At 27.9% G+C, this 24,712-nt stretch overlaps 2 protein-coding genes across 2 annotated transcripts in view; one reads left to right on the top strand and one right to left on the bottom strand.

Moving 5' to 3' along the window:
* Positions 1–6,376: 6,376 nt before the first annotated feature.
* On the top strand, positions 6,377–16,339 carry LOC107161292 (uncharacterized). The gene is made up of 10 exons (XM_089217200.1): positions 6,377–6,963; positions 8,717–9,044; positions 9,105–9,828; positions 13,159–13,571; positions 13,627–14,487; positions 14,561–14,953; positions 15,072–15,448; positions 15,504–15,697; positions 15,751–16,088; positions 16,148–16,339. Exons 1-10 carry the CDS (start codon positions 6,377–6,379, stop codon positions 16,337–16,339), a joined length of 4,407 nt encoding a protein of 1,468 aa, XP_089073326.1.
* Positions 16,340–16,753: 414 nt separating this feature from the next.
* Mct1 (Monocarboxylate transporter 1) overlaps positions 16,754–24,712 on the bottom strand; it is a 75,168-nt gene continuing 67,209 nt past the window's right edge. Inside the window, exons 6-9 of the mRNA XM_089229564.1 lie at positions 23,056–23,281; positions 21,654–21,819; positions 20,079–20,279; positions 16,754–19,018 (exon numbers count right to left, since the gene is read on the bottom strand). Coding sequence (XP_089085690.1) covers positions 18,858–19,018; positions 20,079–20,279; positions 21,654–21,819; positions 23,056–23,281 — 754 coding nt within the window. The 3' untranslated portion in view covers positions 16,754–18,857. The remainder of the gene's footprint in view (positions 19,019–20,078; positions 20,280–21,653; positions 21,820–23,055; positions 23,282–24,712) is intronic.

The raw sequence follows: 24,712 nt of genomic DNA, 5'->3' as shown, positions 1-24,712 counted from the left end.
TTCAGCTTAAAATGTCTTATAAAAAAAAATGTATTAAAATAATATAATCGTTGTGGATACGATCGTTGTGAAATATATATGTAACATTATCGACCTAAAATGTTTCGTGTAATTCACTGTTAGTTAAATTACGTGTAGACACCTATAGCAATTAAATGTAAAAATACAAAATAACTAAGTAAAAATCAAAATGAATGCTCGATCACAAACAAGGTTACCACGGATACAACTTTGCGGAAAATATCCAATTATCTTATAATAATATTATTTTATATATTTATTTATTTAATACCTCGGCGTCTAAGGCTATTGACCATAGTATTTTTGTCTCGAAAAAAGTAGAAAGTACGTGTTGTTTTTGAGAAAATTTATTGTATTTTCTTAATTTGGCAATGATATTTGAACTGACATATCGGATACCAGGAACGATAAATAAAATATAAAATATAAATGTCTGGTGGCGGTCAGAAATTGTGCCCTATTTTATCTAGCTGCTTCGTATAATTGTATCCCACCAAAACATACATGTAAAATGATAGCCAAGTTCAATACTATAATATATGCCCTGGTTGTTGACTTAAACGACAAAAGAAGTGAGATCTAAATGGATGCCAAGTTTAATGATCAGTCCAGAAATTTATTTATAACAACATAACATATAATTTCTTCTTATCACTTAGAATAATGTTTTGAAGCCTAAGGTCTGACTTGGCTAGTTTCTATAAACCAATTATGTTATAGCCTTCGCAAATTTTAAAGTTATGAGTTCTATTTTATCCTTCTAAAAATTTGACTTGCTGTAACTAGCTATCGAACATAGTGCTCTTCCGTGACTGTTTTAGTTGGTATCTATACCTACTTAATAATAATTCGTATATGACAACTAGCCAAGTCAGACCTTAGGCTTCAAAACATTATTCTAAGTGATAAGAGGAAATTATATGTTATGTTGTTATAAATAAATTTCTGGACTGACCATTGAACTTGACATCCATTTAGATCTCACTTCTTTTGTCGTTGAAGTCAACAACCAGGGAATATATTATAGTACTGAACTTGGCTATCTTTTACATGTATGTTTTGGTGGAATATCATTAATTTTTGTTTATAAATTATTAATTGCTACTTATTCACAATAAAATTATTTCCAAATGGTTTTTGCTAAATTATTGTATTTTCCTACGTTTACGGGTTATAATTGTCTTTTAGATTCTGAACGAAGTGATGAATGTATTGATTTTACAATGATGTGTGTTTTTTTTTTTTTGTTTTTTTTTGTGTCTGTGTACAGCATAACTAGTCGAAATAATGCTTCGATTTCAAACTTTGGGGGTGGTTTCCGATGTAAAAGTGAAGATCCATGGTGTATTATAGAGGTCAAAAGTAAACATTTTCCAACAGTTTTCAAAAAAATCGAGAAAAACAAAAAAAATGACAGAAAAACGGGAATTTTTACGCAAAATAAGTTTTCGACCAAATCGTTATAGGAAAAATTTTAAGTGCGTTTGAATTTTAAATTTTTACGAAATAGCGTAACGATAACGATTTATCCTGAAACGATTTTAAATATTTGTTATTATTCAAAAAGTATAAGTCGTAGATACTTGAAAATTTTATCAGTTATTAAGATTGGCGTTTTCTTTACATGATTTAATTTTCAAAATATTTTGACTATTTTGATATTTATAGACGACTGAAATTTTCAATTTTTTGAAAATTTTTTTTTGAAGTGTTGATAAAAATTTTTTGGCACTATCAAAATACTTGAAAATTTAATACAAAGTTCCTCATAAGTTATTCTTATAGTGATTAAAAAATTATAAGAATACATAGGCACAATTTTTTTATAAGCATTTACAGTTCAAATTTTGACTAAATACATAAAAATTACGGCAATGTTCAAATTATCTTAGATCAAAATTCATAAAAGTTTTTCTTTTTATACCTAAGATTTGAAAATTTAATACAAGGCTCTTAAAATATTTTTACAATAGCAGTTGAAAAATACAAGAAATGTATAGTCACATTTTTTTGTTTTACATGCATTTAAATTTTAATTTTGACAACATACGTAAAAATCACGAAAATTCGCAAATTATTATAACCTAGAAATTCATAAAAAATTTTCTTTTTAAATCTAAGATTTGAAAATTTAATACAAGATTCCTTATAAATTTGTCAATCTTTACACAAAAAAAAATGTCCACCGGAAATTCAAATTAAATTTTTATTAGCATTTGAATTTCAAATATTGACAAAAATTCGTCAAAACCATGAATATTTGCAAATTATTTTGTAGTTCAAAATTCATAAAATTGTTTGTATTTATATCTAAGGTTATACAATTCAACACTAAGTTTTCCATAAGTTTTGCTTCAAATAGCTATAGAGAAAATTTGAAGCGTCATTATAGGAAAAATGTTTTGAGCGTTTGAGTTTTAAATTTTTATGAAATCGCGTAACGATAACGATTTATCCTCAAACCAGGTATTCGTATATCTATGATAATATAATGTTTTATGAATTATGATAACTACATGATAACTACACTAATTGATTAACCATGCCATATGCAAAATGCGTCTTAATTAAAAAATCAAAAATTTGTTTCAAAATAGAATATATGACAATATTAAAATATAATATATCCTAGACTGACAAATCATCTCCGTTCAGAATCGTTTTTCGTATACAATGATACCTATCATTGCATTCAAATTTAATCCCATCCATTACAGTAACCTACTGTACAGCAGAGCGACATCCACGACAACTGGCGACTTGTCGCTAACATGTACATCAATATATTGAGCTGTGGCTCCATCCCATAGAGTAATATATTATAATAATATTACTCTATGCTCCATCCATTGTATATGATCTAAGGTGACCAGTTGTCCTCCGTGACCAGTGCAGAGACATAATATATTATGTCTATGGACCAGTGCAGGCTAGTCCAACTCTATAGCGGGGATTTGAACGATATGGTTGTTTAACACTACGCAACCACCGTTAGAGCTTATAGTACTAAATTGTTATCAACTATTGAACTATGTTAGGTAATGTCAGTATGTGATTCCTGATCACGACTTGTTCATAATTTGCTAATACAACGTTTTTTTCACGAGTCCTGTTGAAGTGTTTAATGTTTTAGTGTTGAATGTTGATTGATGATTCAATAATAATGCCTCCGAAGAATGCCGTGTTGTAGGTAGCTGTAGATCGAAAGGTATGTAATTTCTGGATTTATGTACTAACTATAATAATGTTATTATAGGTACTTATTTTTGTATGTTATTATACCTAATATATTAAGGATTGTCTTATAATACGCTATGGTATAATATTATGGTATGAATATAATGGGACGGTACCTTCATAGTTATTATAATGTTTCAAATCTGGTATGTTAAATTAGAGTTTTATTTTAACTCTTTATTGTAGATGTGATATTCCATCGTTTTCCTAATCCGCGCATAGACATGGAAAGACTTAAAACTTGACTGAAAATTCTTGGATTAGAAAATGAAGATCCTTGTGTAGTTTATGCAAAAAAATATGTTTGTTCTTTACATTTTGCCAACGATTGTTTGAGTGCTGGCACTCAAAGACTGAATTCTAAAGTATTTCCATCCCTGTTTTTGCCAATACAATTAAATAGAGATGAACCTATTGATTTGAATACTTCAGCGATGTCTGGTATTATTGAATTGGATACTTCAAAAGCTAATTCTGATGCCATTTGTAAGTATAATGCATTATATTTTTCTAGGCAAAATTGTATTCATTTCTATATTTTAGTTGTGGAAAGTGTACAATCCCTAACCTAACCTATGTAGAATAATTAGTGGTTCTGTCTATGATAACAGAACAGGTGTATGGAGAAGAAAATTCAATCGGGAATTACAGGATGAGTTAGAACTGGCACCAGTTACTAGTTTCATTAGTGGCCAGCGAATACAATGGCTTGTTCACGTAATGCGCAGAAGTGAGAAAGAGACGGTTAGAGCGGTGCTGGAATGGAGGCCTACGGGAAAGAGGCCTCGCGGACGGCCTAGGAAAAGATGGTTGGATACAGTAGAAGAAGACCTCAAGATAATAGGAGAACGAGAGTGGAGGACATCAGTTCATAACAGGGAAGAATGGAGGCAGATCGTGATGGTGGCAAAAACTCTCCAAGAGTATTAAATGCCAGCAGAAGAAGAAGATGAAATCGCGTAATGATAACGATTTATCCTCAAACCAGGTATAATGTATATCTATGATAATATAAGGTATTATGAATTGTGATAACTACATGCAAGGTTTTTGGAAAAATTGATTAACCATGCCTTATGCAAAATGCGTCCTAATTGAAAAATAATATATTTGTTTCAAAATAGAATATATGACAATATTTAAATATAATATATCCTAGACTGACAAATCATCTCCGTTCAGAATCGTTTTTCGTATACTGTGATATCTATCATTGCATTCAAATCTAACCTACCGTAGTCAGAGGTCCACCCCACCACCTAATGTACAGCAGAGCGATACCTACTTTCCCGCTTTTTTTTATAAATAAAGATAAAAATGGAATCCATCTCCTAATTTAAGACCAGGGGAGGGGAAAGATGTATGTATATTTAAATATCCGTGATCACTTAAAAAAAAAATGCAACACCAAAAATTATAACCAAATTACGTCACTGTATATATTATGTATTATTGATATGAATATTGAATATCATAAAATATGATATTAATAACTACGCACATTTATATCATTGCCAGGATACCACATGACGACCATGAAAGTGTGGGTCGTTGACACATCCTGGACCTTGTACGCTCGCATGTCACGATAATTATATGAGAACACTATATTATCTTATCGTTAAAAGAGAAATAGAGAGTTGGCTTATATAGGAGAGGCCTGAATAGACCCTATTATTCATACGTGAACTGACAGAGCCAGTCTAAGCACTTTCACGACAGTAGACTCTCTGAATTAATAATTTGAACTTGGAAATATTTGGACTAAACATATTTTATACTTAGAAAATATACGATTAATCCTTTTTTATCTGAACTCTTTCAATTTCTATTAATTAAAGTATCTCTAGTAAATTGAATACACAAATGTAATGTTTAACAGTTTAACAAATTTAATAAATCACTTTTAACTGATAATAGACTAATTGCTGATTAATTTTACAAATCATAATCCATCTACCTTTTTGAAATTATCATCTGTATGAAGCATCGCTACTACATCGTTTTCGATACTAAGTCGTAGCCCGTAAGGGGTTGGACTCCACCAACTATTAGTACATATTATATAAGACCAATTTATCATTTATATTAATACACAAAACATTTTGAAGATTCGCGTGTAAGTATTCGAAATATAAATGCACAACAAATAAATTTGTGTAATAGTGTTATTAATTTGTTAAACTATTGAACGAAAAGACAAGTTTTATGAATTATTATTTCCTTAGAGTCAAAGGTAATTCATTTATTATGTCTTCGTCATTTTGTTTCTCCTATATTTATTAAAATAATTTATTAAATCACCGGCTAAAGTAGAACAAATTGCCAAGACAACTCTATACATTAAAATCAAAAAAATTTGTGGTAATTTTAGCTGAAAATATATTTTTAAAAAGTAATGATTTTCCACCGATTAAAATTGTGTAATTAATGTGATGAAATTGTAAGTCAATTTTAAGTTAGAGTTTCACAATTTTTTTCATAGAATATTAAAAGATACATTATACAAAATAAAAATATCTACTAATTCAAAATTATTAAGAAATAAAATACAAGAACCAGGCGTGGATCCAAAGCGGGGGCCATAGGTCGATGCCCCCCCTCCACCTAAATTCTAGAATGTCTGTTTTCGGTGAGTTGATAAAATACACTACCTTGCCAATTGGCTAAAATTTCATCTAATATGATCCTTTCCGTAAATCTATTCTGGATCCATGCCTGACAAGAACAGTCATAAAATAGTTAACAAAATCAGTATGTAATTTTAATTAACTTAAAAGTATCAAAAAAATTTAGTAATTTAAATATTTATAAAGGAAGTTAATTTAATTTTTCTCAAAGATTAATTGTGAGCCATACGATCAATGTGACCTAATAAAATATGTACCCAATGTATTGAACTTTACGTAAAATGTAAAGTATGCTTTCATGTATGCAGGTAATGTCGGTTTGGAATATTCCCTACTATAGGTTTGGGTATAAATGCTATAATATTTATAACAATAAATATGCTTGGCTGTGAAAAAGTTATGGAAAATGGAAGTTTCTATGGCACTTAGTTATATAAAAATAACATATTTTTTCAAACGATTAAAATTGTTCATGTAAAATCAAAACTATGAGCAATATATTAAAAGAATGGCTCATACACCAATTAGGCGTAGAGGTTAATTCTCTACATCCTAATAATTTAAGTTCAAAATTTCAAAATGGAATGCTAATTGGAAAAATACTTCAGAACTATGGCATAATAAGTTCACAAGATTTTTCTTTATTGGTCGATCAAGAAGATGAAGTGATAAAAAAATCTAATTTTCAGCACCTAAAAATGTGGTTGAATATTTTACACATTCCATTAGACAATGATACTGTTACTGGAATAATATGTGGAGAAAGTTCGGTGATTCTTGCATTTTTGTATAAATTGTGTTTTCTGCTCGAATGTCCAAATAATTTAAATATAATTGGACACGCCAAGAAGTTGTATAAATCGATCGGAAATTATGATTTTTCACATAGATTATTTACGCCTGGAAAAATTGTCAATTTCCCATTTAATAAACCACTAAATCAGAATAGAATCAATAAAAAATCCAATGAAGATCTTAGTATGCTGAATGAAAATTATAATATTGCTAACTTTGAGTGCAGTTTATCATTGAAAATAAATAGATGGACTGCCAGAGGATACCAATCTTGTAATAGGTAATTGGTAAATTGCTATAATTAAATAATTTTTCAGCTAGATACCTAACTATAGTTCAATCATCCATATAAGTATATGTGTTGTTGATTGTGCTCGTTTAATATTATTGATACACTTTTTTTTCATGTTATCATTGGTATTTAATATTATAATAATACATTTTCAAACATATATTTTATTTCGCAAAATGTTTAATAAAATCATAATATGTTAATTTGAAATTTAATATTAAATGTAAGTGTAAGGCATCTCTAGTTATTTTATTTAGGTGTCTCAATAACATATGTTGAATGAGCTAAACGCAATCAACATATTGATCTTTAAGCCTTTTATTATTGAACGGCCTTACAAATGCACGCATTTATTGTAAAACCACATATTTATATTCTAATAAAAGCTCATTATTATAGTATAGGTGCGGTTTTTATTACACACAGAGGAGACAGAATAATACTTGTAACGTTAATATGATAAAATACATTTAATATAAATTAATTCTCAAAAATTTAAATTGAAAAATATTAATTTTTTGAGTATAGACATCATTATTGGCGAATTCATAATTCACACAAGAGAAGCGTTTACACTATCAACGACCACTTTGAGTTTATAAAAGCATTGTCTATTAGTACAGCGGTTGCCAACCTTGCGGACCACTGAAACCATATTCTAAATTCTACGGACCATCTATATCTTAAAATAGTTTTATTTTATTACATAAATACCGTACTACTACTGATAAATTTTGCACCAAAATATTATTAAAAAAATACATATTATGTAAAATAATAAAAAAGGTTTTATTTTTTTTTATGATGAAAGTTTTAAGTTTTAATTAAATTTTAATGTGATATTTGTTCCTGTTTGTTTTGAAGAATTTCGTGCAATTTCGGCTAATAAAATAATATTGCAAGTTAAGTTCAAATTTTTCCGCGGACAACCTAAATTTTCACCCGGACCATCAGTGGTCCACGGACCACCGGTTGGCGACCGCTGTATTAGTAGGTATACGGTTTATATGGTAGCCAATGGCTCAACTAGGGCTAAAATATTAAGGTAGATTGCTGTAGCCTGTAACCCCCATCTGATATTACACGAAAAGTAATCCCACCCCTATATAGGTATTCACTTAAAAACATGAAAACTATATTTATTTACTCAAGTTTTATTTTTCACAACATTAATATATATACTGTCTGTATATTATAGTTCAATCAATATACTGTAAAATTATGGATAATAATCGTATCTATGTACCGACATAAATCGTTTACTTAAAAACAAATACAGGCATACAGCTAGTTATTTTTACCTTATTTATCATATATTTAATGTAAAATGACTATACATATTTTAAACCTTTCAAAAACAAAAAAAAATTAAAACAAATAGAATTAAAGTTGTTTAAAAGATTTGTTAAAATTTAGGAAACGATTGAATAATTTATTTCAAGTGGCTATTATATGTTTTTTGGGGGAGGGAGATGGCTAATCCTAGTTGGCTTATGATGGCAATAATAATGGTTTGTATTAGGTATATTTTATTGTATTATACATACCATAAAATATAATCTAAATTCTAAACTTTTGTTTCCAATTACTTCAATAAATATATTCCTATCGACACGACTAATACATTTTAAATTTAAATAATATTGTAAATATTTTATACTTTTTTGCGATTATGTACTTAATTGTTTTCAAATGATTTATATTTATTTCATATTAATTCGATTTTAAATGATGAGAGAAGATATTTATTTGACATTAAAACTCGGAAAGAACATGAAAAACTCTATGAATTGTGGAGAAAAGAGACCACTAATAAATATCTGAAAAAAAATTTGGAAAATAACATTTGTCATAACCAAGAAGTTTTGAGAAATAAATCTATATTGAATAGACTTAATAGCATGTCTGATTATGAAGAACAATTGTTAAATAAAATCAATGATTCAAGAATCGTTACAAAAAAACGTAAAATATTTTTCGTTAAAAACGATGTGGAATTAATTAAAAATAATATAGTTCACGAAAAACATGACATAAGTGAAGAAAACAAATTAAACATGAAAATAAAGGTTTGTTAAAGCTTTGTTTTTTTTTTGTATATTTTTGTATTGAATTTGATTTTATTATAGCTTGTAGAAAGAAATAATAGTTTAGAAAACACAGCGAAGACAAAAATAATGAAAAGTGTTGTTCGAGATTTATTTGATCTTAGTATCAGAAGTGCTGCTTACATTAAAACATATGGTGATAATATTCCTAAATATTTATGGAATAATTGGATTAACATGTTTATAAAAGGAAGGCCGTTGTTAAATACATTAGATGATACACTTGGGCTTTTATTAGACACCGATTATGTGTCTGAGAATAAACCTTATTCTGATGAAGAGTTAGAAACCCAGGCTATACTTGATCACATAGATATTATGGAATATTTAGAAAGAAAGAACGGTTGGTCAAAAAACCAACAACTCATCGGTTTGAAATCTGACTCTCAAACATCAACAGCTTGTAGAGCTCTTGGGTTTTTGGTCTATGATGTTTTCACTTTGTATTATGCTCTACCACCTTCATTGATTTCCATAGATGACTTTATAATTGGGCCAGTCTTTGGAGTTTTATGTTGTAAAATCAAGGATTCATTAAAACAAGACATTTGTAACGCACTTACTAAACGAAATATACTACCTGTGTTACCAATAGCAGCTTTGCAATATTGTTCAAGAGCTTATTGTCAACTTACAGACAATGATGAATTAATAGAAAGATTAGAAAATCTAGAAAATTCAGACAATCTAGATGAACAAGAAGATCCAGATGATCTAGATGGTAATAAAAAAAACCATTCAAATAGTATATTTATTTTTTTATTTTATTAAACTTATCTCTTAAATCTCAATTAAACAAAGAGTATAGTGACTACTACACTAAAAAGTTAAGTTGCTGACTCGGAAATTGGTAGAATAACAATTATTTTATTATAATTTAAGTTAAGGATATTCATTATGTATTAATTTCTAATGAAATAATAAAAATTAAATATGTTTTATCATTAAATACGAGCACAATTTAATGATTTTGATAAAAATATTTTTTACAATGATATATACTTTTTTTTAAAGTATTTGTGGATTTGTGTATTATCCATGTATTTCATTTAGATCAATATGATATGAATTAGAATTTTTCATTTATTATATTATGGTACCTATGTAATACCATTCATACTTAGCTATGAAAAACAATACATTTTGTTATAAAAGTAGGTACCTACCTAATACATTAAATAATTTATATTGCTTTAAAAACTTAAATCACATTGATTGTTAATTTCAACATTTACTAAAATTTGAAGTTTTAAAGCATGTTTATTTAAAGCAGATATCACTTGTTGACTTATATTGAAAAATATACATTGTGTTATGATAGAATGAGACTAAGAAAAGACTCAGTGGCGGTTATAAGGGGGGGGGGGCGATAGGTGGATCGCCCCCCCCCCCCGGTCCGTGTTTTTTTATAATAAATTATTGAAAGAAGTATTAATCTTGGTACTATTTTTTTGTGTTTCTAATTTATAGAAATAGTATCAGCAATTTGTAAAGTTGTCTTGCGAAATATAGTACGGTATATTTTTAAATAACTGTAGTACCTACTTAGTAGTACATTTTATTAATTTTTGTTATTATAGTATAATATGTACGACTACCTACGTAATATGTTATTCGGAAAGTTGCGTGCCATTGTTTATATATATATATATATATATATGGCTGATAGGAATAATCTCAGTAATGTAATAGATTTCCCATTCTGATATTACGATAATTTTAAGAGGACGCTACACCCGTATGTGTTGTCTCCGTCTTACAAGTGCGTAACATTGCAAAAACTGTTTCGCGCGGTAAAGAACCGAGAAAGATACAGATACAGTTATAACTAAGAAACGATATGTTCACCACATAAAAAGGAGAATTTTGACTGTGCAATATCGTTTTTATTTTATCGATATCATTTATACAAAAAAAATTCTTATTGTTTTATAATATATTAATTTTGTGTTTTTTAAGCATGAATAACTTTTTTGTAGTTCGGATATCGAAAAAATAAAAACGATATTCACACAATCCTCCTTTTTATGTGGTGAAAATTTCGTTTCTTAGTTATAAGTTATAACTATATCTTTCTCGGTTCTTTCCCGCGCGAAACAGTTTTTGCAATGTTACGCACTTGTAAGACGGAGACAACACATGCGGGTGTAGCGTCCTCTTAATATAAATCTAAAAATATAATAAACGCTATATTATACTCATAAACTCACATATATTATTACACGTTTTTCTAAACAAAAAAAGACATAATTTGCTTGTATTGTAGATTTTTATTATTAAAATGGTTGATTAACTGTGCATCTGTGACTATACTTTTTTTTATTTAATTGTAAGTACAAGGTGAACCTATTTTGGATTATTTCAAAATATTGGGGAAAAATTCCAACGACTCATTATTGTCCTATGATTTTTATAATTTCCGCCCCCCCCCCTTAAAAGTCAGTTATTACCGCCACTGACTGAAAAGTATAATTAGTGTCATACACATTTAGATGATCATAAAATGTTTTTAGAAAAAGTAAATTTATAACTTTATAAGTATATCCATTTATGGTAGCATATTTTAATTTTATTGTTACAACCAATAAGAAAATATGTATAAGTAATTTAAATTGATGTGTGTTTGACATTGTACTCAAATTATATTCATGAAGCTATTTTTATGAAAATTACATAATATTGTTAAAATATTAACATTTCAGATTTAAAATGTAAGTGTCATATTACCTATATTAAATTGGACGGATGTAAATTATTTAAGTAAGGGTTTTTATATTACTACCTTCTTTAATAGCATCTATAAGATTACCTAATCATATTTTATTTACCTACACTTTGTACCGTTTTGTATTACTTCGTTAATTTATAAATATTTTTGAGGAGTAATGAGGATATTAACTTCTTATTTATCTATGTATTTTTTTTTAAGTATATATTAGCAAGTAAGTTAAATAAAAGTTGTGATACTACTTTTTAGCACATATCAAAACACATTGTTATAAAAAAAATCTAGCATCTAATGTTTTTTGTCATATCCACCTTTTATGGCCATTGTTCTTCACAAATTTACAACTGAAAAATGGTAAGGATTCTTAAATGTATGCTAATCTGAGTAATCTAGATTACTAGATACCTATATATGATTATATTATTATTCTTGAACTCATAAAAATGTTTAGGAGTTATCTGCTTGAGGAAAACAATGCAGTATATTATCAAAATGTATTATTAAATATCAAAATGGGTGTAATTTCAAGACAATGATAAATTATGCAATGTATTACTTTTATATAGCAATGTCTTTGTTGTATATTGTATAGAAGATATTCAGATGAATGACAGTATATCTAGACATCTAGTACAATTTATACAAAATCCAATTAATATGCCTAATCTTAATGTTATATGATATGCATACCATAGACATATAATATAATAGACCAGGAACGATAAATTCTATTATATGTCTATGATGCATCTGCATATGCAGAAGTCCATAACAATTTTATCACTTGAAAAAATGTGATAAGTCATGATAAAACATCCATGGTGCTCTCAATACCAGTTAATTGTTTGGTTTTTTTCCGGCATATTTTATAAAAGGAGTATAGTCTCTTTAATTGATTATTAATACATCTATTAATGATACCTAAATTATGATAATTGATTATTATTTACGATGATTATTACATTTTAGAAAAATCTTTGGCTTATTATTAATGAATGATTAATGTGTTTCAATATTTTTAGAAGTGATTTATTTAGGAAGCATACAAAAATTATTGGAAGGGGGAAATGGGAAAATATAAATAAAAACCTTTGTCTGTTAATGTACCATCAAAAAATGTGTGGGCAATTTTCATTAGTTATTAAAATTTAGGTAATTATTAAAAATGTAATACAAATTTATTCTGTAAATCAAATACCATAGGTATGTATTAATAAAATAATAATAAGGATTATTAAAAAAAATATCAGAATCATAAATGCAAATGTTGAAAAGTATAAAATACTTCCTACCTATATAATACTTTTAAATAATTATTAAATTAATAAAAATATTGTTGAACAGAAGATATCATTATCAACAATATATCAGCCCATGAGAACCCAATGATACTAAATGAAACAATAACTTCAAAACAAACACAAACAAGCAGGCAATTTGAAAAATATCAAGAATTATTAGAATGTGGAGAAATTGCATTTCTTCATATTTATACAGGAAAACCTTTACCAAAATCTTGTCTTATTGACTGTGTGCTATATTATATAAAAACAAAAAAAAGGTCTGGAGGATGTGTATTCATGGATTTTTTAAAAGAAGATATAATAACACTAGAAGAAAGGTTATCTAATAGGAATTCCCCTCCTTTTGGGACACACAAGTTTATGAAAGACATACAACCAATTATTTTGGCTCCATTTAAAGGGCCAGATTTAGTTGGTGTAGGAAGATATGGGACTTCATTTACTAGATATTTAAAAGTAAGATATTGATACTTTAAATAATATTGATAGTAACTTATATGCTAAATTTTAGATTGTATCTGATGAATATGAATTGGATAAATTTAACGATTTACATGAGTATTATAAATCTCATAAGATATTAACATTATTAAAAATTAAAAATAAAGAAATAGATTTGGATAACAATAAGATTGAATTAATATGTGATATTTTAAATGGTCAAAACGTGAACTGGTCTAACGAGAGTTATTGGGTGAATTGTATTTATGATATGCAAATAGACAAGGACAATTATGAAACAGCAAAAAATTCGAGTAAATTAAGTTTACAGCCAATAAATGTAACAAAAAGTATGTTTAGAAGAAAAAGATTGCATGGAAAATCAGAATTTGAATATTTGGATTATATATCATCCAGTAAAGTAAACATGATTTCAAATGAATTAGTCGATTCTAAAGGTGACATTACAAAGCCCGAAGAAGTTAAATCAAAATTATTCAATGTACAAATTACTGCTGATATTGGAGCAGTATTAGTGCAGTTTTGGATATCAATAGAAAAAAATTTTTATCAGAACATGGGATGGTGTTTCTTTAATAGAAGAATACTTATTTCTAACCAAATGCCTTATATGTCTTCAATGAATAACTATATTAACGAAATACTGAATCAACAAAATATAGAAAAAATAGAACTTGTTAAAGAATTACAATCTGATTTGTTAAAAATACCAAGTGATGCACTGATGATGCCTGATTTAACTAGACAATTGATTTCAACTGTAATGGATACTAGAGTTATCTTAACACAATTGACAAATCAGAAAATAAAAGATTGTAAACAATTTATAAAAAATGAAAACATTGATAAAATGCTTGATAGTACAATGAATTCAATGATTCTAGTTTACAAGCATATGTTACAAACCGAGGTTTGTTAAATATTATGTGTATTAAAAATTTAAGAGTATTAAAAATGATTTAACACTGGTTTTATTAAATTAGGTTGATCGGACAGTGAATACAATACTTTTCATTCATTCATACATGTCTAAAGTATATAATAAAAAATTAACTGCATCAGTAATTCCAAACCATATTGGAGTTACATTGTCTAAAGAGCAAGATTTTAAATCAAAGGGGGTAGAACAAGTGGCAAGTGTTGAATACTATTTTAAATGGTTTGAAGCCACTATAACCATGGTTAATAATAAACTTAGAGGTACATTAAAACTCACATACGAATGGTTAGCAGAAATGAAAAAAACTCACAGTGCAAATCCAATAGAAAGCAGTTCTGTGTATTTGAAAATATGGAAATTTTTGATAGATAAGGAGAATTTTAGATCAGCTGATCAAATTAAATTGATATTAACTAGATTTCATGAGGATATTAAGGTAATTTATTTTAAGATATTCAAGTCTTTGTTTGTATATAATAATTTCTACATGCCATTGCATAAACATAAATCATTTTTAGATGTTTATATTAAATATGTGCATAATCTGACAATAGGAAATGGAAAGTTATATTGTACAATATCAATTAGATATGAATCGACGAATAGATGATTGTTTACAAAAAGAGCTTTTTGGAATTGATTGTATATGCAATTTATTTGAAGCTGCTATAAATGAGAAACAATATGTTCGCCATGAAATTATATTTTTTGACAATAATTTTTATTTGAATACTGAAAATGTTCTGCAGCCAAGCAACCCTCCACCTCATCCCTTTCCTTTATTAGAACCTGAAGATCAGTGTATTGTAACTATTCATAACCTAAAGAAAATAACAAATCAATTAGTGACAATTTGTCCAAATAGACGTATTTCTTTAGTTGCACTATCAAGTTTGTTAAAAACCTACTTAAAACATCATCCTGAAATTGAGTAAATTGTGTTTAAAAATAAATAGAAATACATTTTAATATCAAGTGTTTAATAGGTGGTTTAATACAACTAATTTTGTACTGCGAACCATGTTCGGATTCAATGTTAACTTTGTTGATTGGACTGATTTTATCATACATTGTTTGGAGCTTCCTTATCCTAACATTGAAGATTTGTTATATCTCAAAAATCAATATTTGGAATTGGAGAAAAAAAGACAAAAAAATCCTAATAAAAATTATGCAGAAGGTGTCTATTGTGAATTGACTACTTCTACTTGTAACTAATTTTATAATTTTCAGGTACCATAGACAAGGATGAGTTTGATTCAGTTTTACTGTGGTATCAGAAAATGCTACCACCAAATCCTTCAATTTATTTTCGATTCATAAAAATTAAAGAGTTATTATTTAAAACTTTCTCTAATGATGGAAAATTAGATTACATTGCAATGTTATTAGTTTTATGCAAAGACAATCACTCGATTATGGGATTAATAAAAGCTATCAGCTTAATAACAAATCAAAATATTATGGTTGATGAATTTGATAATTCTAACAGTATAAATGAAAGATACTCTATTAATTTGCCTATAGATACAATATACAAAATTGTAATGATTTGCCTCAAAAACTATAAAGTAATTATTTTAAAATTTTTCTTTTGAAATAAAATGTTTAATAATATGTATATCAATAGGATCCAAATAATAGTGACATTGAAGATCTGATAACTTCTATATTAAATGTAGATAGTGATATTCTTCAACATAATGGTGATACATTTTCCACATTAAAATTATATCTGAACGACAAATTTAAGTCAGTATCTGAAATTGGATTTAGATTTAATTCACGGCCTTTGTCTAGTATTGTGAATAGTCTTAAATAATTATAGTGTTGACATGACTATTCTGCTATCAATATTAAGGAAGAATAATATATTGTAATAAAGTAACAGAAAAATATTAATCATGTTTGCAGCTTTCTAGGTTTCACATTTTCATTAATAATTTGTTTATAAATTATACTATATTTTAGTATTTTTACATACATTTTTCAATTTGCCTACCATGCGAAATAATTTTTAAAGTAGTTAAAAAAGTATTTAAGTTACACTGCAAAGCTGTAAATTCAAATTTTGAAATTCAAATATTCATTGATTTACATATAATATAATCATAAGTGTTCTAAACTTTTGCAAGTATTTTATATTTTACAGTTTGATATCCAGACAAATACTTTAAGTATAACCACTATAACTTAGCTGATGATAATATAGTGTTACATAAAAAAAAGCAAAACATTATCTTGTACATCAAAAAAGCGTTTATTAAAAATATTCCTGCACATCATTATGCTTAAGATAACAATAACTCCTTATATACATAGTTAATACTTAACATTAAATAATTGGCCTCTCAGTTTTTTCTTTTGATTTTGTATCACGTAACAAAAATATATAAAATAAAATAACTAAGGGACATAATATATTGTCGAGTTTAACTAAGATGACGATTTAAAACATTAATTAATGACACATTTTTCTAATGGTGAAAAAAAAATATTAATAATAATAGTAGTCATAATAGTAATAATAATACAATAATAAGTCGCTCAGACAGCAAACATGAATATAGTACATACTGTCAAAAAATTGAATGGACGACCGCGATATAATTTATATAAATATTAAATTATAATCAAAATTAAAATTAAAATAATAATAATAATAAGATATAAAAAATAATAATATACTGTTCAGTAATACTCGTCTGTGACAAATTGACACTCTGATGTCAACGAAACGAAAAAACGTGTAATTTAAATTTTAAAGTTTATTAATAATAATAACGTAGTCATACAAAGTTAAGAACGAATATGTGAGTGTGTGTAGATCACTCACATGTTTAAATACACTTTTTTTGAAATGTTTCAGTAAAAAAAAAAAACAGACTTATTTAAAAATCTTTAAAAGTATGTTGATTCTATTAATATTACATAAGAATACGTGAGCAAAATTCGTGGTCGACATCTCGGGAAACGGTCTTTTCACGTGTCCTATACAGGTTATGTGTAGAATTATATAACTAAATCCTTTAACATAGATGCGTGCGCCGTGCGGTCGTCCACACAACATCAAAAACATCACTTGCAAACATATTTTTGTACACAGTAATTATATATTATACTTAATTTTATCAATAATATTCATAACATAATAATGTATATATAATATTTATATTGTATATTATAATATTATGTAGGTATAAGGTATGAACCTTTTATAAAATTAAATACTACCTACACAATAATATAGGCGTAACGATTTATTGAAACATCGCGTGCAAATTATGTAAAATAAATAAATTATTTTTTAAAAGATTAAATTAATATTCTTTAAATTATTATTATGTTAAGCAAATTAGTTGGGGGTCGTCTAATCAAACAATTTGTTTCCGGTTTCTCGGAAATCGATAATAAAATCAATCGAGTAACAGACAAAACTAGCGGTAAACTGTTTAGTTTTTCACCGTCGGAAAACTTATGAAACATTTATGATCCTATCTAAAATAATTTGATTCCGATAAATTTAACGTTGATTAATATTTAATTTGAATTATACGATGATTATTAAATTTCAACAAATTATTAAGCCATTTAGTTATTTCACGATCACTCACCTTAATTAGTATTATGGGTACAATAATTTATAAAATATAATATATTATGTGTTTTGGTCCTTTGAAAAAATACATATAGTATCGGCTAAAATATTTATGTATGATAAATAAAAATATTTAAATTAAAAGTGAATTTTAATTTTAATTCGATTGATATTAGATACATGCTAATAACTAATTCATTAAAAAATCAGCAGCAAAAAAAAAAAATTGGAAAATCAGTAATGTGTAAATCACTAGACGAATGTGTAATAATTAAACGAACAGAAAAATAAAACTTAATTATGTATTTAGGTATTATATTAATATTATATTCGAGTGTTTCGTGAAATGTCTTCGCCTGCTTGCCGAGAATACAAATTCACGGTTAAAACTAAAAACGAAGAAATATCTATATAATATTAAATATACAATTGTAAACCTATATCATATTATTCATATAAAAACATATTTTGAGCAAAATCGAAACAGGAAGAACGCGGCAACGGAATCTCCCCGCGGAGCAGAGAAAAAAATAAATGAAAATACAAAATATAAACGCATTCTGCGCGTTATAGTCCTGGAGACACGTTTTAACGTATATAATATTAACTATAATAATAGATTTGATTTATGTCAATGAATTTTTCTTTTAAATAATCTCCCAAATAACGTAACATTTTACATTTATAACAATTCGTATAGGAGTACATTGTGTGTGTCTATGTGTCCACCTGTCATTACGTGTTAATTATTATTTACTACTCCAGTCATTTTCTCCAGTTCCTTCCGTTCACACTGTCGTTGGACGTACGGTATAACGAATAGCATCACACCACTGACGGCGATGTTTGACCCCGATAGATAAAAACCCGGGTTGTACGAGCCCGTCAAGTCGAACAGCCACCCTACATAAAAGACAAAGTTAAACAGTTAATAAATAATATTAAGAGAAGGTCACACCCGCATGTGTTGTTTCCGCCTTACAAGTGCGTGACATAGCAAATTTTACGCCCAGCAGTTTCAATTTAGCTCTGTTAGTTTAAAATTTAGAGTGAATTGACCTCTTATAAAAATTAAAGGTAATATTATTTTCTAGGTTATCGTTGAGGCTTTTTATCATAATTTAATTTTAAATCGAGTTATGAGTATTTGAAGATATATAAACAATTTATAGTTTTAAAAATACTCATAACTCGCTTTAAAATTAAAATATCATAAAAAGCCTCCATAATAACCTAGAAAATAATGTTACCTTCAATATTTATAAGAGGTCAATTCACTATACATTTTAAACTAACGGAGCCAAATTGGGACTGCTGATCGTAAAATTTTGTAAATAATGTTTATTAGGTACAATTAATCTGCAGTAGGTAGAGCATATTCAGCGATTAATTCACGGCGATCGATATTTTTTCTAAAAATTTGATAATTGTTTAAATTTTAAACTAATTTTGGTGTTTTGTCCGGAGAAATATAAACATAAACAGTTTTTGGTGATAGGATATAGAATTGAATTTATCGGTTTTCGGCATAAAATTTTGTTTAAGCTCCGTTGCAATGAATATAGGTATTAAATCAGTTTAATTAGTGACGTCCATGTTATATATTATTATAAAACTTCACAACGATATCCGAGGTACATTGGAACACTTAATGCGACTAACTAATATCGGCCGACAATAAGCAATCGTTGGGGTTTAATATATGATATATTTCACGCGCGCACCCGTCACAAGAACTTATACCGCACCGGCGTCTTCTTGATGGATTTACATCAAAACTCTTGTGACGGGATTAACATTTTCTCGGAACACATAATCTATAAATACAAGTTGGGATAAAGATTCCTTTACTCGGGAGGTCCTATACATATACTACTACTAATTATTATAATATATTATCGATCGCCGTATCTATACAAAATTATGTAATATATAATGCGCAACGGATAAATAAATGGGTTACCAGCTATGGGTGGTCCGACAAGTGACGCAATGCCCTGAAACATCAACAAGATTCCAAAAGCGTTTGTTAATTTATCCAAGCCCAGCAGGTCTACTAGAATCACCGACGTCAGGCCGACGTACGCGCCGATCGTAGATCCGAAAACGATCGTGTACAAGGATAATGAAATAATGCCCGTGCAGAATGTGCTCAGCATCGTAGCTGTGCCATGAAAAAAAAAAAAAAAAAAAACAGGTAAAGCATATTGTATTGTATATTAGGTATAGCGTATAGATAAATATATAGGGATCTGATTACAGATGAATTTAGACTAACTTAAAAATTAAAAATAATATATATATATCAATGTAAAACGAACCACTTGGAATCTAAAAGTATTAGATTTGAAAATTAGTAAGAATATTTTAATTTACCCATGAAATTTTTATTTGTCACACATAAACCTATTTTAAAAAAGTTACCAAATAATGATTTATGAAAAATCAGTTCAAATAAGGTTAAAAAAATAAATATTTTTACAATACCAAAAACCAAAAATTATATTAAAATATTTTAACTATTCAATATAAGTAGGGTGACCATACGTCCCGTTTAAAACGAGATTGACACCTTTCTGATCATAATTTATTTTGTCCCGACAAACATCAAACGTGACGCTTTTTCTCCATATTATTATATATGTAAAATAAAATATAATAAGCTTATTCAACATTATTTAAATTGTAAAATAAAAATATTATTAGAAAATGGTTGGGTTTGTTTTAAGAGTGTCTACCTAAAACTGTTTGTTTCGTTTATTTATTTATTTTTAAATGGTCACCCTAATATAAGTGAGCATACCTAATACCTATTATACGAAATTAATAGGTGTTAAAATATTGTCCAACCTTTATGTACAGTTAATTATCACGTACCTAGCTATAAATATTTAAACAAATAACAATTTTGGGGAACCTATAAGTATATAACGCTTCTTATACGTCAGTAGTCACCACACAGTATTGTTGTCTTTTGACTACAAGGCGACAAATATACGAGTACGATAGTGATTTGCTGTGACCAACAGCGTGTGAATAAGATAGATGCAACAAATGACATGCTGATGCCTGATGTTCTTTTATTCCATAGATGATAAAAGTATGGATGGGAGATCAAAGATTGAGTTCACTTTATATTTTTGGTCGTGAAGTGATAACAAATTGAGGCCGTTTGTATACTACGATTTTAATCTATAATATAGATATACATTTGTTTAGCCTCAATTGGAATGACCACTGATAAGATGTTATGGACAATCCATTTTTATTCTGAACACGTGTATGTATAATAGAACAGTATAAAATAATTGATAATATTCAATGTGCATTGTCAAGACATTAAATATCACATTAACACAACTCCACCGCGACGGCCTTGTTTGGAGATGCTATATAACGTTGCCAACAATAAGACACGTCCATAAAAATGCGACCTCATTTAATGAATTTGTTCAAATGCACATTGCACCCTGAAATTCGAACTATAACGGTCGTATTTGTCTGGGGAAAAGAATTGTTATGAACAATTTACGCTTACCTATTCCACAAATAGTCAAACACAGATTGTACACCATGAGCCTGTTTATCCACGGTTTGTCCGATATAAATCCGAGTATGATCCTTCCCAAAGTGTTGGCTATGCCCAGCAACGCCAACAGGTAACTTGAATGTTTTGATTTTATGCCCATCATGCCGGCTTGGGGCTGGAACATGCAATAAATAATAAATAATAAATAATAATAATAGAACAACAAAATAATAATAATAATCGGAAAAACAACCACATAGCTCGCTTATTCTACTGTAGATGATAAAATATTAACTAGTAGAACGAAACTATACGCGACAAATTATAAATAAAATTAATATAACGATGCATATTAACAACAGCTAAAGTGTCACTAATGAGTGGCTTCTTTAATCACATCTCTTTTCCGCGGCTTTTTTTGATGCCGCGCGGCATAATTTCCGTTCGGCCTAGTAGACGGCCTACATCAAAGGAAAGTCGCGCGGCTTGTGCCGCTCGCCTATGCCGCGTGTGTGTGGACGTATTTTCTGCAAAGCCGCGCGGCATCAGTACTTATTTTTCAAGTATTTAAATTATTGTCTACTGGAAGATAATCGGGAAATAAATTCCGCACCGTGTGGACGCGTATTTGCCGCGCGGCAAAAGCTGCTCCGTCTGGACGCGCCTTTATAATTAAATAAATTACAATTGTAATTTTTTTTAATGTAATTGCAATTTAAATTCTAAGGCTTAAATAGTGTAAGGAGGTATATACAAAATACAAATCAATACCACACGGACTTATTATTCAATTATAGATAATAAATAAACTTAATAAACATAAAATATTGTTGTTAATTATTAATTATTTTATTAGATCATAAATATTAAGAGGAAGTCAACGCACTTGCTGCGAGGCCGCTTGCACTCTTGCACACGCACAACATATCAAATTTATGGGTAAGAACAATAATATGTGTATATGCCTTGTTTGATTTTATACGGATAATTTAATTTTCAAGTGAGTTTTGAGCATGTAAAATATTTATGTTTGAAAATTTTCATAGTTCACTTTAAAATTAAAATATCGTTAAAACCTATAACAAGATAACACAGATAATGTTCTTAACTAAAAATTTGATTAAAAGCCAATTTCCTTTAATGCCAAAACTAACAGCACGTTATTGAAATCAGTGTACGGAAATTTGCTATATCATATTATGCGAGTAAAGCGATGACAGCATATGCGGACACAGCTACGTTCTCTTAAAATTACGCTTATTCCAAAAATTAAACGTTTGAACTGTGATGACAAAAATGATAGCATTAATATACAATGTGCATAGAAATGCGTACCTACCTGCTATATAAACACGATAGTGTATTATAAGTACAGATATTTTAGTAGTATATATATATATATTCTACTCACCACTAAGTACAAGTAAGGTATGTTGAAGCCAATGCTCGTCAAGAAGTTGGATACTGTGTACAGTATAAAAACGGGGTCTTTAAGCAGAGAGAAGTCCAACATAGTCTTTATTGTGTTCTTGGCGTCAGCAGAACAACAGATACCATCCGAAAATTGGTCGCTTTCCATGTTTGTAGTGGTCATTTCAGTGGTATAAGCACCGGCGTTGGTCGACTGCGATATGGTCCTGAGAATATGACAATGTGTTAGGTTTGCTAGGGCTTTCTAACACTGTTGTCTGTTAGATATTATCAATATTGAGAAGAGCATAGGTGCAATAAACGCGTTTAGGTATACTAAGAAATCATATACCTACCGAAATGGAAATGGAAAAACCATTTTTCACTTGGTTAGGCATCCATCTCACGATTTAACACACTATACCACATTTATTTTGAGTTCTGAATGAACTATAAAATATACCGACGCCAGCTTAAATTAAATCTAATTAAAAATAGTATTATTTAATTTTAATATCAATTATATTTGTTCACTTTACATTTCAGACGAATCGTAAAATTCTATATATTTTTTAAATCCAAATTTAAAATTAGAATATTATTCATTCAAAAAATATTAATTTTTAGGTAATTTTATGGTTATTATTAATTTAAGAAAATCAGCTTTTAGACATCTCAAGTCAACTTTTGACGAGCATACCATTTAAAGTTATGCTAGAGAGGGGCCACTGAGCAAGTTTTAAGCATGTCAACAAAATTAATTTATGTTTTCACGATTGAATGCATATATAAATTAGATTAACTCATACATAATAGTATTCTTAACCTTGTTTGGAATAATAAAAAGTTCTGCAAAAAGAAGAATTATTATAGATACTTTATAAATAATATTATAATAATGTTGAATGTAATAAAATATTTAATAAAATTCAAAGAGTATAGCCAGTATAAGTATTATAGGTTTACATTGTTCAGTTTTTTTTTGTTTCTTTATTGATTTATATCACATAATTTAGTAAATTTCAAGACCAGAAGAGTAAACTAGTAAAGCGAATAGTAAAAAAGCTAGAAATATTACAAGCTGAAAAGTTTTTCCTAATATTATAATATTTAATATTATTTTATTTGAGGGGCCTCATAAAATGTATTCTCATAGGTAAAAAACTTATTTATTATTTCTCTATAGGAAATTTGTTTGTATTTTTAATATTTACCAAAAAAGTAAAATATTAAACAAAAATTATGACAAAAATTACATTAAAAAAAATTTAAATTCCAAAATTTCGTTTAGATATTTTTAGAAAGATTATAATCATATAATAACTTGTTAGTTAACTGAAAATCAATTGTAACTTAGTCGAAAATTACTGTCTCTTATGCATCTTATCATTCAGTAAGTACCTATATTTATAATTCTAGAGAACTCGAACACGTGAAATTAAATGTGAAATCTAATACATAGTTTCTATCATAAACAATTTCATGTTTTGTGTACTCGATTGTACGTGGTGGTATTTACATTTTACGCTAGAATTCGGTATAGTAATCGGATAAAATAACCATTTTTATAAGATTTATTTTTCATGATAGAACACGAAAATAATGTTTAATTATTGAAGTGTATCTACATTTTTTTGTTTTCATTAGACAATGTGTTT

Source organism: Diuraphis noxia, unplaced genomic scaffold, assembly GCF_037042655.1.
Source record: "Diuraphis noxia isolate RWA-SAM2 unplaced genomic scaffold, SU_Dnox_SAM2 contig0001, whole genome shotgun sequence".
Lineage (NCBI taxonomy): Eukaryota > Metazoa > Arthropoda > Insecta > Hemiptera > Aphididae > Diuraphis > Diuraphis noxia.
The sequence above is the reverse complement of the archived record's forward strand: the minus strand, read 5'-3'. Positions and strand labels throughout refer to the sequence as shown.